The sequence below is a fragment of the Sorex fumeus genome, unplaced genomic scaffold (assembly GCF_029834395.1).
Source record: "Sorex fumeus unplaced genomic scaffold, SorFum_2.1 ptg000047l, whole genome shotgun sequence".
Taxonomy (NCBI): Eukaryota; Metazoa; Chordata; class Mammalia; order Eulipotyphla; family Soricidae; genus Sorex; species Sorex fumeus.
The window spans coordinates 43,222,121-43,236,371 of record NW_026606104.1 but is presented as its reverse complement, the minus strand read 5'-3'; the positions used below and the strand labels follow the sequence as shown (position 1 = coordinate 43,236,371).

General features: G+C 52.6%; 1 protein-coding gene across 1 annotated transcript; it reads left to right on the top strand.

Annotated features, from left to right (window-relative positions):
* The first annotated feature begins 4,312 nt into the window (after window positions 1-4,312).
* TENT5B (terminal nucleotidyltransferase 5B) lies at window positions 4,313-12,410 on the top strand. The gene is made up of 2 exons (XM_056123480.1): window positions 4,313-4,726; window positions 10,233-12,410. The coding sequence occupies exons 1-2, from the start codon at window positions 4,466-4,468 to the stop codon at window positions 11,244-11,246; spliced, it is 1,275 nt and encodes a 424-aa protein (XP_055979455.1). The 5' UTR covers window positions 4,313-4,465; the 3' UTR covers window positions 11,247-12,410.
* The last annotated feature ends 1,841 nt before the right edge of the window (window positions 12,411-14,251 follow it).

The following is a 14,251-nucleotide window of genomic DNA, read 5'->3' as shown; positions in this document are numbered from 1 at the left end:
CCCTATCATTCTCAGGGACAATTAAAATTTGGAAATCGGACCAGAGTGATAGTACAGTGGATAGGGCACTAGCCTTGCAAGCAATTCAATTCCTAACATCCCATATGGTCCCGAGAGTGATTCCTGAGTACAGAGCCAGGAATAAGTCCTGAGCATCACTGGGTGTGATCCAAAAAACAAACAGCAACAACAACAATAGATCCGGGGTCAGTCTGGAGAGATAGTACAGCCAGTAAAGCTGTACTCGCACACAGCCTATCCAGCTTCAATCCCCAGCACTGCATATAGTCCCTGAGCCCTGATAGGAGTGATCCCTGAGCACAGAGCCAGAAATAAGCCCTGAACAACTCAGGCATTCAATAGGCCGAGCACACACTTTGCATGCTGGAGGCTCAGGTTTGATTTCCAGCCCTTTGTGGTCCCCAGAGCACTGCTAAGAGCCACCCCTGAGCACAGAGGTAGGAGTAGCCCCTGAACATTATGAGGTATGACCTAAAAACTAAATCCAAAATCGAGTTAGAATTGGTGAAAATGCAACACACTCCTCAGCTTTCCTGAGCAATCTCCTCTTTTCTCTTCCAAACCCTTCCTTCCCCAGCCCAGTGATGCACAAATCCTGCGACTGGGCAGATTGGTCCACTTAGCTTGGGTTTAGAAGAGTCACCAGAAGGGTGACTCACCAAGGATGAATTTACTAAATGCTCTTCTTCCTAGCCCAGAAAGAAAGAAGCAGAGAGGAAGAGAGATCTTCAGGTTTCTTCCTTAGAAAATAGTGATCAATGTGTGGGAAGAGCCCAGCACCAGGTCACCCCCGACCAGGCCCTGCCCCTGTGTCATTCCAACCTGGCCATGTCTCCCAGGGGTATATCCTCTTGCGTTCTGGACTCTAGACTCCCCAACTCTAAAGCGGGAAGAACAGGAGACAAGTGGCTTTCAAAAGTCCTCCCAGCTTGGGTCTTCAGAGTCTAGGAATGTGTGGCCTGGCACCTTTGTTCCCAGAATCACCCCAGACACTGCTCTCTCTCTGTCTCTGTCTCTGTCTCTGTCTCTCTCTCCCCAACATACACACACACAAACACACAAACACACACACACACTTGCTCACTTGTTCTCTCTCCCATTAACCTATTTCATTTCTTCTTAACATTCACAATCTGAAAAATCTTACTTATTTATTACTTGACTATTGTCTTTCAACACCAGAATGCCAGTTTTACAGGAGTGGGAACCTTACCTATCATAGAAACTTAGTCTGGTACCTAGTAGCTGGGTTGGTTGATGAATTAATGAACTTGGGATGGTGGAAGGTCTGTGTCCAGTATGACTATGATCTATACCAACTCTTTCACTAGGAATAGTTTAAAATTTAACCTCTAGAGGTGGAGCAATATTATACAACAAGTGGGGCACTTGCCTTGAATATGGTCCATTTAGGTTTGATTCTTGGGACCTCATATGGCCCCTGGAGCCCACCAGGAGTGATCTCTGAGCATAGAGTTAGAAGTAAATCCTGACCTGAGCTCCAATTTTTTTTGTGTGTGTCCCCCACAATAAGGGCTGGAGCGATAGCACAGCGGGTAGGGCGTTCGCCTTACAAGCGGCCAACATGGCCGACCCGAGTTCGATTCCTCCGCCCCTCTCGGAGAGCCCGGCAAGCTACCGAGAGTATTCGATATGCCAGACACAGTAACAACAAAGTCTCCGATGGAGATGTTACTGGGCCCGCTCGAGCAAATCGACGATCAACGGGAGGGCCTTTACCTTTACCTTTTTTTACCCCTTCAATAAATGGGGTTCTAGGGTCTGGGTCTTTGTATGTGTAAGGCCCTGATTTCAATCCCTGGAACTGAAAAAAAATAGTCTCTGAAGTCAGGAGACCTGGACTGGCACTGCAAACTGCCAATTAATGGTTGTATGACCTTAGGCATGTCACTTGACCTCTCTAAACCTTGATTTCTTCATCTGTAAATTGAAGATAATGAGCCCACATCCTAATGTGTATTTTTAGGAATTAGAGGTCCTGTGCATAAACTCATCTCATGCCTTGTAGGTATTCAGCAAATATTACTTCCTCCCTTTCTTATTCTGCTGGGGCATAGAGGCAATGATACATCAAGGGTTTGGACACTGTGGGCCCATTCACAGGAGGTTTCTTATCTATTATCTATCCAGAGCTTTGGACAACCTGGCAGGCTATCGAATGTAACCTGCCCACAAAGCAGAGTCTGGCAAACTCCCCGTGGCGTACCAATATGCTAAATACCAGTAACAATGATGGGTCTCATTCTCCTAACCCTGAAAGAACCTTGAATGTGGCACTTTTTAGAATCTCAGGGCTAGGACGAAGGAGACGTTACTGGTGCCTGCTCAAGGCAATCGATGAACAAGAGGATGATGGTGATCATGATCTATCCAGAGAAGGCAAAACAAAATTGCAAACAATTGGGATGAAGACCATGCAGGAGACTTGTCCCAAGTGACACTGTCACACACTGGAGCAAGCACTGGGTTCCCTGTCCTGGACCAGAGGAAGCTCCTGACTCCAGACATGATGGAGGGAGTGACAAGGGCAGGGTTCTGTTTGAGTTGCCCCCCAGAACAGGCAGTGGCAGCCCTAGTCTGAGGGAGACTTTCTGAGCACGAGTGACTATGGACCCCAAACAAAACAAAAGTCAGGGGGTGGGGATGAGCAAGTATATAGCTCAAAGGACTGGGGCACAAACTTTGCATGTGTGTAGCCTGGATTCCATACCCAGCACCATGTGGTCCCCCAAGAACCTGAGAGTGATGCCTAAGTGTGGAGTCAAACCGGATATGGTGCCAAACAAACAAACAAAAAAATAAGAGAAAAAGGAAATACATCTGAAAGAAAGTAATAACAAGCTTCATCCCTCTGGGCTCTGAAAAGTTGGAGAAAAAAAGCAATATATAATTGTGCAAGGGTCAAGGGGCCGCTGGGCCACAGGAAAGAAGTTCTGGGTTCAGTTGGTTTTCACCCAGGAGGTGTGCCTTGGGTCTACTTCGCCATTGCTGCTACCCCCTATGCTCGGGGCTTATTCCTGGCTCTGTGCTTCTTAACACTCACAATCTGAAATATCCTGGTAGTGCTCAGGGGACCATATGTGGTTGCAAGGCAAGGGTGCTACCCACTGTACTATCACTTCAGCCCCATTAACATTATTTCAATAAAACATATAAACATGTTTTGTCAACTTTAAAAAAATCAGATTAAAAAATTTTAACTATTTAGTGAGCACCTTCTCTACTGCTATTAAGGAAAGTGGTACAGAGAGACTCAGTGATTTGCCTAAAGGCGAACAGGACTTGGGAAGGGTGCCAAGTTAGACTTCCCACAGTAGCACAGAAACCCCTGCCAAAAGGGGCTGCAGAAGGGTTCCAGAGGCTGGGTCAGCAATACCAGCACCTCTGTTCCAGCTTCCTTCCAGCCTCCAGCCGCTAAAACCTGGGGTCCGCGCAAATGTAGTGGAAAGAAGAAGCATCGTAGATTCTGAGCTCAGGATCAGTGCACAACTTTTCCTGCTGTGGGACTTCAAGGAGATCAGGCGCCCTCTTTCAGCAGGTTTCCCCTCCTCTAAAGGGGACCAAAAATGCTGTGTAGATTATAGTAAGTGAAAGCCAATCACGTGGCCCTCAAGTCTGAGACCCCTGGGTTCGATCTTTGGAGCCTTTATTATAATAATCACAACAACAGTAAGTATCTACCTTCGCTCACACATGCTCGTTACCGTTCCTCTATTCGGAAGACGGACAATGAGCACAAGGAGCGTTCTGTGGACTCTAACAAGTGGTGCCATCTCTCCAGGCTTTCTGAAAATAGCGAGGATAATCAGAACCAGGTCAGGAATGCCCAAATTCCTTGGGGCGGGTATGGGGTGGGTGATGCGGCTTGCGGGGGGATTAAGGGGGAACTGATAGATCTCAGTATTCCAGCCCCGCTACAAACCCCACAGTAACCACCCTCCCTTCTGCCCCTGGAGGGCGCAGTCCCTTTCGGTCCAGCACGCCGCTGCCTCCTGACCAATCAGTGACGCGAAAGAAGCTCGCAGAAGGCCCAAAAGAGGGAATTCAGTGCAGGCAGGGGGCGGGGCAGGGGTGCGCCTTCCAGCCAATCGCTGACTCTCTGGCGACCAGTGACTCAGGTGCAAAGCTCTGTTAGCCAATAGCAGAGGCGCTGGGAGGCGGGGCGGCTCCCCTGCGTCACGGCCTCCGGGACCAATGGGCAAGTCGCCCGCGGCCTATAAGAGCGGCGTGGGCCGGCAGCGCGCGGCTCTGGGTTCGGTTGGCCGTCGCCGTCGGAGGTGTGCCTTGGGTCTGCTTCGCCGTCGCTGCCGCCCCGTCGCTGCAGCCGCACCCCCAGCCTTGGCCTCGGCCCAGCGCTCTCCCGGCCTCCTCCGCTTAATCACCCCTGGGTTTCTGCCTTCGAGGCCCCGGGGCCCGGCTAACGATGCCGTCGGGGAGCGAAGCGGAGAGCCCGGACCAAGCGGCTGCGCAGATGGGGATGGCAACGGCCTCGGCGGTGGCCACGGCTGCCCTGGCAGGTGACGGCCCCGACCCGGAGGCCTCCTCGGCCTCCCCCGGACGGCACCTGAGTGGGCTGGGCTGGTCCCAGGTGAAGCGGCTGGACGCGCTCCTGAGCGAGCCAATTCCCATTCACGGGCGCGGCAACTTCCCCACCCTGAGCGTGCCCCCGCGGCAGATAGTGCAGGTGAGAAGGCGGGGGTGTGGGCTCGGTGCTGCGCGCTGCTGGCTGCAAGGCGGCAGGGGCTCATCTGGAAGGAGGCAGCAGAGGAGCAAGGGGGGAGAAGACTCGAGAGGGAGATAATGAAGAGGGACCCTGGCTCCGGGTGGAGGTGAGAACGGCCCCTGGGGGTAGATGTGCGTGCTTACATCCAAAATAATTCTTGTCATCCCCAAACCTTCCTCGCCGGACCTTCCCATCTCATGTTCCTCTCTCAGAGCTCCAGGGGCAGAACCTGTGCCCCCAGAGCCCAGGCTCAGGAGAAGTCCCAGGCAAGGAGCCCTTCCCTCAAAGCAGCAGATCAGTTCTGCCTGGGAGGTGACATTAGTTTAGGCGCCCCCCCACACACACACACAACCCCAACACTCTAAATGGGTCCAGGTGTCAGGCCCCAAGTCCTACATATCTCCTGAGAAGAGAGAGAATTTAGCAACCCCAATACCCTGCTCAGACACCTCGGCATCCTAAAGTTGGTTCTTTCACCCCCATAGTATAGCCCTGTCATGCTCTCACTGCCAGAATGTGATTTATTGTACCTACCTTGTGACTCCACTATAAAAGATAACCTAAAGAGGTGAACATTGAACCTGAGAGAATGTATTTTTTTAGGAGGGGGGTCTTTGGGCTGACACCTGGCGATGCTCAGGGGTTACTCCTGGTGCTGCACTCAGGAATTACTCCTGGCAGTGCTCAGGGTACCATATGGGATGCCGGGGATCGAACCAGCATTGGCCGCATGCAAGGCAAACGCCCTACCCGCTGTACCCGCTGTACCCGCTCCAGCCCAGAATCTATTTTTTCTTGTTTTGGGTTGTATGGGGAGAGGGGGGCAAGTGCCACTACCAATGATACTGAGCCTGGTCGTGCTGATGGGTTCGATGCTGGGGGCCAGGGCCCCCCTCTTTGTAGAGTGGAACAAGCAGTTCGAGGTATTAAGTTGAGTCCCTGGGATTCAGGGATTGTACTGAATCCATTTAAGCTCTTTCGGGACCCTACACCTGGAAGAATTTGGGCTCTTGCTAGAGCCAGCTGCTGCCTAGTCAGGGTTTCCCCCCGCCCTCCCCCTGTTCCCAAGACTCAACTTCCAGGTCTTAGGCAAAGCTTCTGATAGAAAGAGAAAACCCAGCCACCATTCCTACCAGCAGATGGCCTTTCTGGGGAGTGGGCACCTAAAATGGGTGAATCTGTTGAATCTTGCTCCCTTTGCTTCCATGGGGGCAAGGAACGGGAGCTCTTGTTGGGGGGTTACCAAGGAATGTGAGGGTGGGGGCAGATGCCCAAGTGCTGATTCACTCATTGTCCCAGTGGTACTCAGTGTGGCATTCCTCTGCTGCCACTGTCATGGGGCAATTAGGAAACCAGTGGGATTGTCTCCCCAGGACTCTCAGGTCAACCTTTTGGTCCCACCTGCTCTACCTTCAGCACTGTAGTGTCAGACATGAGTGGGGGTAGCCCACTGTGATAGCTCCCACCTTCAGGGATGGGCATCCTGGAAAGGTGGTTTCTGCCTCTGTTGGTCTGGTCCAGTCCACCTTTTCCTGAGCCAGAGAGATAGTATGAGGCTAAGGCACATGTCTTGCAAGTGACTGAGTTATGTTGGACCCCAGCACTGCCAAGAGAGACCCCTAAGCACAGAGCCAGTAGCAGTCCCTGAGCACCATTAGTTGTAGCCCAACAAACAAACAAAAAACACACCATTCCTCTGATCTGCTCTCTCCCAAACCATGGTGAGGACAGCAGGGCCATGGAGGTGACTGGGACCCCGTTTCCCAACTTGTTCATGTTCCCAGCCATGGCACAGTGGCTATGGGCCCATTGGAGGTGACATCATTGTAGTATGGTGGCACATCCTCAGTGAGAGTCAGTCCAGAACAGGGAGCTGTTGGTTGGTCTTGGTGACGAGAGGCAGCAGACCTCTAAGCTGGACTGGACTTCCAGCTTCAGGGCCTGGATAGTCAGTTCCCTTTGAGGATCCCAGTGTCTGTTGAAGGAGGATGGTTTGTCCCTTCCGGTTGTAGAATCTAAAGGGAACAGGTGTCTTCACATGACCTGGACTGTTGCCTCCACTGTCTCCTTGCAGAGTCTGCAACTGGCCACTTCGCAAATATTGAGCTGTTTGTACATGCATGCTTGCATGTATGTGTTTGTGCACATGTGTGAGCACGCATGATTGTGTGTGCACATGTGTGTATGCGTTGGTTCTGCTGCTGGTTGACTCTGGGTTTCTTACCAGGACTAAGTGGTCCCACAGTTTAGTATTGACCTGTTTTCTTACTTGCTTCCCTCACAAATCTGAGCAAATGCATATTCTTGCTTGAATCTGGGCTAGTGGGGATCCTCTCCTGCAGGATGCCTCATTGCCTAGAGTTCTGGAAGGCCAGTTGTAATGAATTTGGCTACCTAAAGGTTCTAGGAGACCTTGGACAAGTCCTTTGCCTTCTTTGGATCCACAGAATTGAATTAGAGAATCTGTTTTCACGATTTGCAGCCAGAGGGCCTGCATTGAATTGCTCAGGAGGTAGGTTTGGGGGTTTTGGTACTGGGGATGGAGCCTACGTTTTCATGCATGCAAGGCTCACCTGTGAGCTACATCTCTGGGTCCCTGGGATGTGAGTGCTGGAAGCCAACGACTGACAGCTATATACGGCCTGCAGCAGAGTGCTTCTGAGAGTACCATGACACAAGAGAAAGGAGGGTGCAGCTACTGCCCCCTCCGTGGCTGGAAAGTCTGATTCAGGAGGCTCCAAGCTGCCCTGCAGTTGTGGGGTGTGGCAGTATCTGGGGACTGCCTGCCAAGCCGGTGGTAGTCATACCTGGGAAAGAGACAACAGCCGCTGGCTGGCTGACACAGCTGGCCACATGGCCTGACGCAGGCGATTTAACGAGGATACTGCTTCCTACTCACCAAGCCAGATGCCATGCCCTGAAGTGGGCACTGAGTAAGGCCCAGTCAGCTCTCATGGGATTTGGGGAGGGGACTGGTCTGTACTGTGGGTCTAGCAGGGTTCTTGAGACAAGGTCTTTGGCTAGCTTCTCTCCTTGCCAACATAGGCATAGCAGCCAGTGCCAAGTTGCAGGCTGTCCCACAGGCCAGACTGCAGAGGTTGGTCCCTTACCCCTAGCTTCCCTCGGCATCTGGCTAGGACACCCCCAACCTCCACCTTCCTGTTCCCCAGCTACTCAGGCACTGAGCTTCGACTCCTCTCATTTTGCTGTTCTGAGAGGGGGATGGGGATATGGGTTGGAACCCTGGTTTCTTGTCTCTGCTCTGGTCCCTGGGATAGAAGTATGCTAGAAAGAAGACAGACTGTGGAGTCAGCCAAACCTGGACTGAAGCACCTCTGCACAATCTTGGGCAAATGACTTCACTCATGGGATCTCGGTTTCTCCATCTTAAAATGTTGATCAGGAGCCAGAGCCATATTACAACGGGTAGGGCATTTGCCTTGCAGGTGGCCATCCAGGCTCGATTCCCCAGCACCCCTTATGGTCTCCCAAGAATTCTAGGAGTAATTCCTGAGACAGCAATAACCCCTGAGCACTGCTGGGTGTTGCCCATAGAACAAAACAAAATAAAATTTAAGTGATAAATAAAAGTGCTGACCACAGGGGGGTGGAGCAATAGTAGAGTAGGTTGGGCAATTGCCTTGAATGCAGCTGACCAAACTTTGATCACTGGCACTACATGTGGTCCCCTGGCCCCACCAGGAGTAATTCCTGAGTGCAGAGCCAGGAGGAACCCCTGATCATTGCTGGGTGTAGCCCTAAACCTAAACGCTAATCACAAAGATCTGTCCTCCAAAGGTTCTGATGAGAAGGCCCAATGTCTGGCACCCAATAGGTGCCTATCCTCTGTTTCTTGTCTCCCCTCCTCCCATCTCCATGACATGACAGTCCCTTCTCCTAGTCAGTCTGTGCTCCCGGAAGCCTTCCTGGAGGGAGCCGCCCGCCTCACATTGCCTCACCTAGGCTTGCCTTCTCAGCAGTTGGGCACATTCTTTGCAGTAATTCCCTGGGAGGCAAGGAGGGTAGCCTGGCCTGGAGCTGGGCGCTGACTTGGCACCAAGGCGGGGTTGCAGAATCACTCAAGGCAGGAATGCAGCCAGGTCACTTTCAGGATGGTGTGTAAAGCACTCTGGGTTGTTGAGAAAACTGAGTGTCCACCTCCTCTCTTCTCCCAGCCAGGTTCTGGGCCCAGGCAAGGCCTCTGGCTAAAGGAGCAGGTTCCTTCCAGCTCCTTTAGCCAGAGGTCCCCAAGCCAGTGATGACTCTGCCAATTGACAGAGGCCTGGGGGGAACTTCTTCAGATCCCAACTTCTCCCCAGTCCTGAGAGCAGAAGGGGGGGGGGGGCGGCGGTGAGTTTTACCTTCTAGTCCTGTGGCTGCTCATGGACTCCTTCTGCCCCCTGAACCTTGGGTGTTTCACCACTGTAATCCTCTGTTTCCTCATCAGAAAATGAGTATATTTGCCTCACTGGGCACCTTGTAAAGATGAATTAAAGTGAGTGTGTCATAGTCAGGAGAACACGCACCACCTAGAACCTGGCTGACAGGGGCTCTAATCTCAGCCCAGATCCTTGGACCAGCAGGTTCCCAGCCCATCTGTGCCTCAGTCCCCTGTTTGCCAGTTGAGATCATAATATTCGAACTGGGATTATTGTGAAGGTGAATGTAGGAAAGAGTGCGACCTACAGGTGACAGTTCTCACATTCTGAGAAGTTAGCACGGTGCCTGGTCCAGGGCTGTGCTTTATTGGTGGCTTTAGAAAGGTGAGTAAGATATAGATCCTGTCTGAGTTTCAGTCCCAGATCTGCATTCACCTGCTGTGTGACCTGAGGCAGATGACTTGGCCTCTCTGAGCTTCTAGTCCCTGTCTATTCAGTGGGAATTATAGGACTATTATAATAGGACTTCATGGGGTTATTGTGAGAATCACCTTGAACTTATATCCTAATATTTAAAGTTGCATTAGGACCTGTCATTCAGTAAGTTCTTTGCTGTGCTTGCTATTCTTTATTACTGTTCTTTCTGAGTCATTCTTCCAAGTGGGCCATTCTCCAGATTAAGAAATCAAGCCTTAACAGTGCCCAAAAGGGGAGAGACGAGAGAGAGAGAGAGAGAGAGAGAGAGAGAGAGAGAGAGAGAGAGAGAGAGAAGAAAAGCTCCTGCCATAGAGGCAGGCAGGGTGTGTGTGGGGTGATGGGAGGGAACCTGGGGACACTGGTGCTGGGAAATGTACATTGGTGGAGGGGTGGGTATTGAAAGACTGTATGATTGAAGTCCAATCATGAACAGTTTTGTAAGGGTCTATCTCAGTGTTTCAGTTTAAAAAACAGTTAAAAAAAAAGAAAAAGAAACAGAAAGAAATCAAGGCTTAGAGAATTAAGTGGCTTCGAAAGATACCGTCAGTGATCCTGTGTTGCACACAATGTCCTGATTGCTGACCCCTCTCACTCCTGCCCACCCTATCCAGGTGGTCCGCAGCAGCCTGGAGGAGCGGGGTCTTTGCGTGCACAGTGTCCGGCTGCATGGCTCTGCGGCCAGCCACGTGCTGCACCCCGAGAACGGCCTGGGCTACAAGGACCTGGACTTGGTGTTCCGCATGGACCTGCACAGTGAGGCGGCCTTCCAGCTCACCAAGGAGGTGGTGCTGGCCTGCCTGCTGGACTTCCTGCCAGCCGGCGTCCGGCGGGCCAAGATCACGCCCCTGACCCTCAAGGAGGCTTATGTGCAGAAGCTGGTGAAGGTGTGCACGGACTCCGATCGCTGGAGCCTCATCTCCCTGTCCAACAAGAGCGGCAAGAACGTGGAGCTCAAGTTCGTGGATTCGGTGAGGCGCCAGTTCGAGTTCAGCGTGGACTCCTTCCAGATCATCCTGGACTCACTGCTCCTCTTCGGCCAGTGCTCGTCCACGCCCATGTCCGAGGCCTTCCACCCGACCGTCACCGGCGAGAGTCTGTACGGGGACTTCTCCGAGGCGCTGGAGCACCTGCGGCAGCGCGTCATCGCCACGCGCAGCCCCGAGGAGATCCGCGGCGGGGGCCTGCTCAAGTACTGCCACCTGCTGGTGCGGGGCTTCCGGCCGCGGCCCAGCACCGACGTGTGCGCGCTGCAGCGCTACATGTGCTCGCGCTTCTTCATCGACTTCCCCGACCTGGTGGAGCAGCAGCGCACGCTGGAGCGCTATCTGGAGGCCCACTTCAGCGGGGCCGACTCGACCCGCCGCTACGCCTGCCTGGTGACGCTGCACCGCGTGGTCAACGAGAGCACCGTGTGCCTCATGAACCACGAGCGCCGCCAGACGCTGGACCTCATCGCCACCCTGGCGCTCCAGGCGCTGGCCGAGCAGGGCCCGGCCGCCGCCGCCGCGCTGGCCTGGCGCCCTCCGGATGGGCTGGTGCCTGCCACTGTTAACTACTATGTGACCCCCGTGCAGCCGCTGCTGGCCCGGGCCCACTCCTACCCGACCTGGCTGCCCTGTAACTGACTCGGACCCTGGGTCACGTGGAGGACCTGAGCCCTCTAACCGCGTAGTCCCAGCCTCCCCTGAGGGAGAGGGCTCAGGGCTGCGGGCCAGCCAGGGGCTCTTTGGCACATGGTCCCTTCGGTCATCGCACCACCCTCTGATTGTGGGGTGCAGGGCTATTTATCTTGAAGGTCAGTTGCCTTCAGGTGACAAAGCATATCCGGGGTGGTAACTTCTGTGCCTGGGTTCATTCCTGTGGCCTGGAAAGACTTTTTGGCTAGCACCAACCTGCACACATTCCAGCAATCCACACAGTTACCAAGATATGGTATATAGGACCAGGGATGTGGCTCAATAGTAGAGCACTTGTCTTGCATGTTGCGAGGCTCTTAGTTGGATTCCTGACAGCGCCTCCCCCCCCCAAAAAAAAAAAAGTCAAAGGAAATACTCAGTTTGGGTCAGGTTAGGCCACTAGCAGGGTTTGGTGGTTCAGTCACTAGAAAGGAAAACAGGGACATGAGGCACTTTCCTGGGTGTGGAGAGTAAGAGGTTAGCCCAGTTCCTAGCACCCCTATCCCAAACTATTGAAAAGTGCAGTGGCAGGAGGGACACAGCTCATGCACCTCCTGGTATGTGGTGAGGCTCCCTGCTTCTCACCTAGAAACGTGTCCTTTCAAGCGTGCTAGAGGCAGAGTGCTGCCTAAGTCACAGTTCCTGCCCCACTAGCTGTGAAGCCGTTAGCACCTGGGGAGGGGAGCCACACCTGCCTCTTTTCCAGCCCTGTGCCTTTGTTCCTGTAACACCTGCCAATAAAGACTGTCTACACTTCCAGAGAGATAGTACAGGAGGTCAGGCACTTGCCTTGCATGTGGTTGCCGTGATCATGACCTTAGTTTGATCCCCTGCACCACATATGGTCCCCCTGGTTCCTGGGCAGAGTCAGGAACAGCCACCAAGCACCACCTGGTATGGCCTAAACTGCCAAAAGAAAAAGAAAACAAGTTTGTCTACACGGAGTCCTGTACCCTCTCTCCTGGGAGATGGGCCTTCCATGCTGAGCTGCCAGGCATCCGAGTCCCAGCTGGGGCAGAGGTAATGCCACTCCTTCCGCCACCAGCCTGCCCGCCCAGGGGAGCTACACGCACTGACTCCTCAGGTCTCCAGGAAGAGTCAGTATTTCAGGGTCTTCTCCCTGGAATCCCACTGACTTGGGAGTCTTAGCCTCAGACTCCAGGGCTCCAGCTACTTAAGCCCCAGCTCTGCACCTCCTCCCACCCTGCCCAGTCTCAGGATGCAGATGGACAACAAGTGAGGTGAACCTAGGCTGGAGGGATAAGATAGGGTTGGGATGGGAGACAAGTGCCTCACTTCCTATACTACCTTGAGTTCATCAGCAGGGATGGTGCACCCACAGGCACCCACCAAGCAGATGAGGTGGCAGGACTCACCCTAGTGACCTAAGGCCTCTTCTGTGGCCTTGCTTTTTCAACCCTGGCTGGAACCATCAAAGCCACCACTTCAGAGGCCCTAATGAGGCTGAATATGTTAAGGGCTTCACAATTCTTGGATCAAAGAGGCTGGATAAACAGTGGGCAGCGTCCAGGCTCTGACTGGTTGTGCCCTGAGGGAACAGGAAGTAAAGCACCTGCCTTGCATCCCACCAACCCCAGTTCAATCCCCAGCATCACATATGGTCCCCCAGGCACTGCCAGGAATTATTCCAGGAATGGCCCCTGAATACTGCCTTGTGTGGCCCTGACACCCTGCCCCACCAAAAAAAATGAAAGAAGGAATTGGGCAGGAGAGTTCAAAAGGCTAGCACATGTTTTAAATGCAGGAGGCCTTAATCCCTGGGACTGCATCATCCCCTGAACATCGTTGGGTGTGGCCTATGCTCCTTACCCAGCCCCTGACAAAAAAAAAGACTGGAAGGGTGAGTGGAAAGGCTTTCTTTGCTCTTAAAACAGAGTCCACCTCACTCCCACTCCTGCACACAGACTCTGGATGAAATGAAGTATGTTCTTGCTCCTGACCAAGGCATGAGGCTCACAGTATACACACAGGCTTGGCTTGGTGAGTGGGGAATGGGGTGTACCTCAATGTGCTTGTTTCAGAGGTTAAAAAAGTCAGAAACAAAAATTAAATTCTACTGGGCTAAAGAGACAGTATGGCAGCTAATGCTGGCTGCCCCACAGGAACTTGAGAATACACTGACCAGCAAGACCACTATCCTTGTGAAGACTGCAATCCCAGGCTCAAGATGTGAAATGATAGTTTTAGATCAGTGATGCTTAGGCAGGAGCAATAGTACAGTGGGTAGAGTACTTACCTTGCACGTGGCTGACCCAGGTTCAATCCCCAATATCCCATATGGTCCCTAAAGCACAGCCAGGAGTAATTCCTGAACGCAGAGTAGGAATAACCCTTGAGCACACCGAGTGCAGCCCAAAAACAAAAGAGAAGGAGCTCAGCGATGATTTAGTAGAGTCAAAAATTCAATGTGCAGGAGTTTGCAATATTTATGATGCCAAGATGTAACTCATTGAAAGAAGGACATTTGAAAAAGACTGAAAGACAACAGGAATGGAGTGACCAACACCTGAGGAAGGGGTGTGTTACTGAGGGTCAGTGTGCACACAACCTCAGCAGGCATGAGGGAAGTGGCCACTGGCCTTCTAGAACACTCGTTTAACTACATCAGGCAGTGCTCAGAGATTACTCCTAGCAGGGCTTGGGGGATCACATGAGGTGTCAGGGATTGAACACCGTTCAACTGCATGCAAGGCAAGAGCCCTTCCCAGTATCCTGTCTCTCCAGTCCCCCTTCTGGAACACTTGGTCCCAGCCAGACTAAGGTCTTCCCTATCACTTTTTAGTTTATCCTCTCAATAAGCTCAAGATTTCTTTTTTTGGTTTGGGAGATCTTTTTGGGGGTGGGGTTGGGGTTGTGTCATTCCTGGGAGCATTCAGGAATGACTCCTTGCTGATGGCAGAACGGGTATGTGCCTCCAGGATTAAACGGGTTGG

What these genes read in the sequence shown, in the direction of transcription:
- TENT5B (XM_056123480.1), top strand. Translation starts at nt 4,466, where the DNA reads ATGCCGTCGGGGAGCGAAGCGGAGAGCCCGGACCAAGCGGCTGCGCAG. An exon ending in CCCCGCGGCAGATAGTGCAG is followed by an intron (nt 4,727 to 10,232) that starts GTGAGAAGGCGG and finishes CACCCTATCCAG; the next exon opens with GTGGTCCGCAGCAGCCTGGA.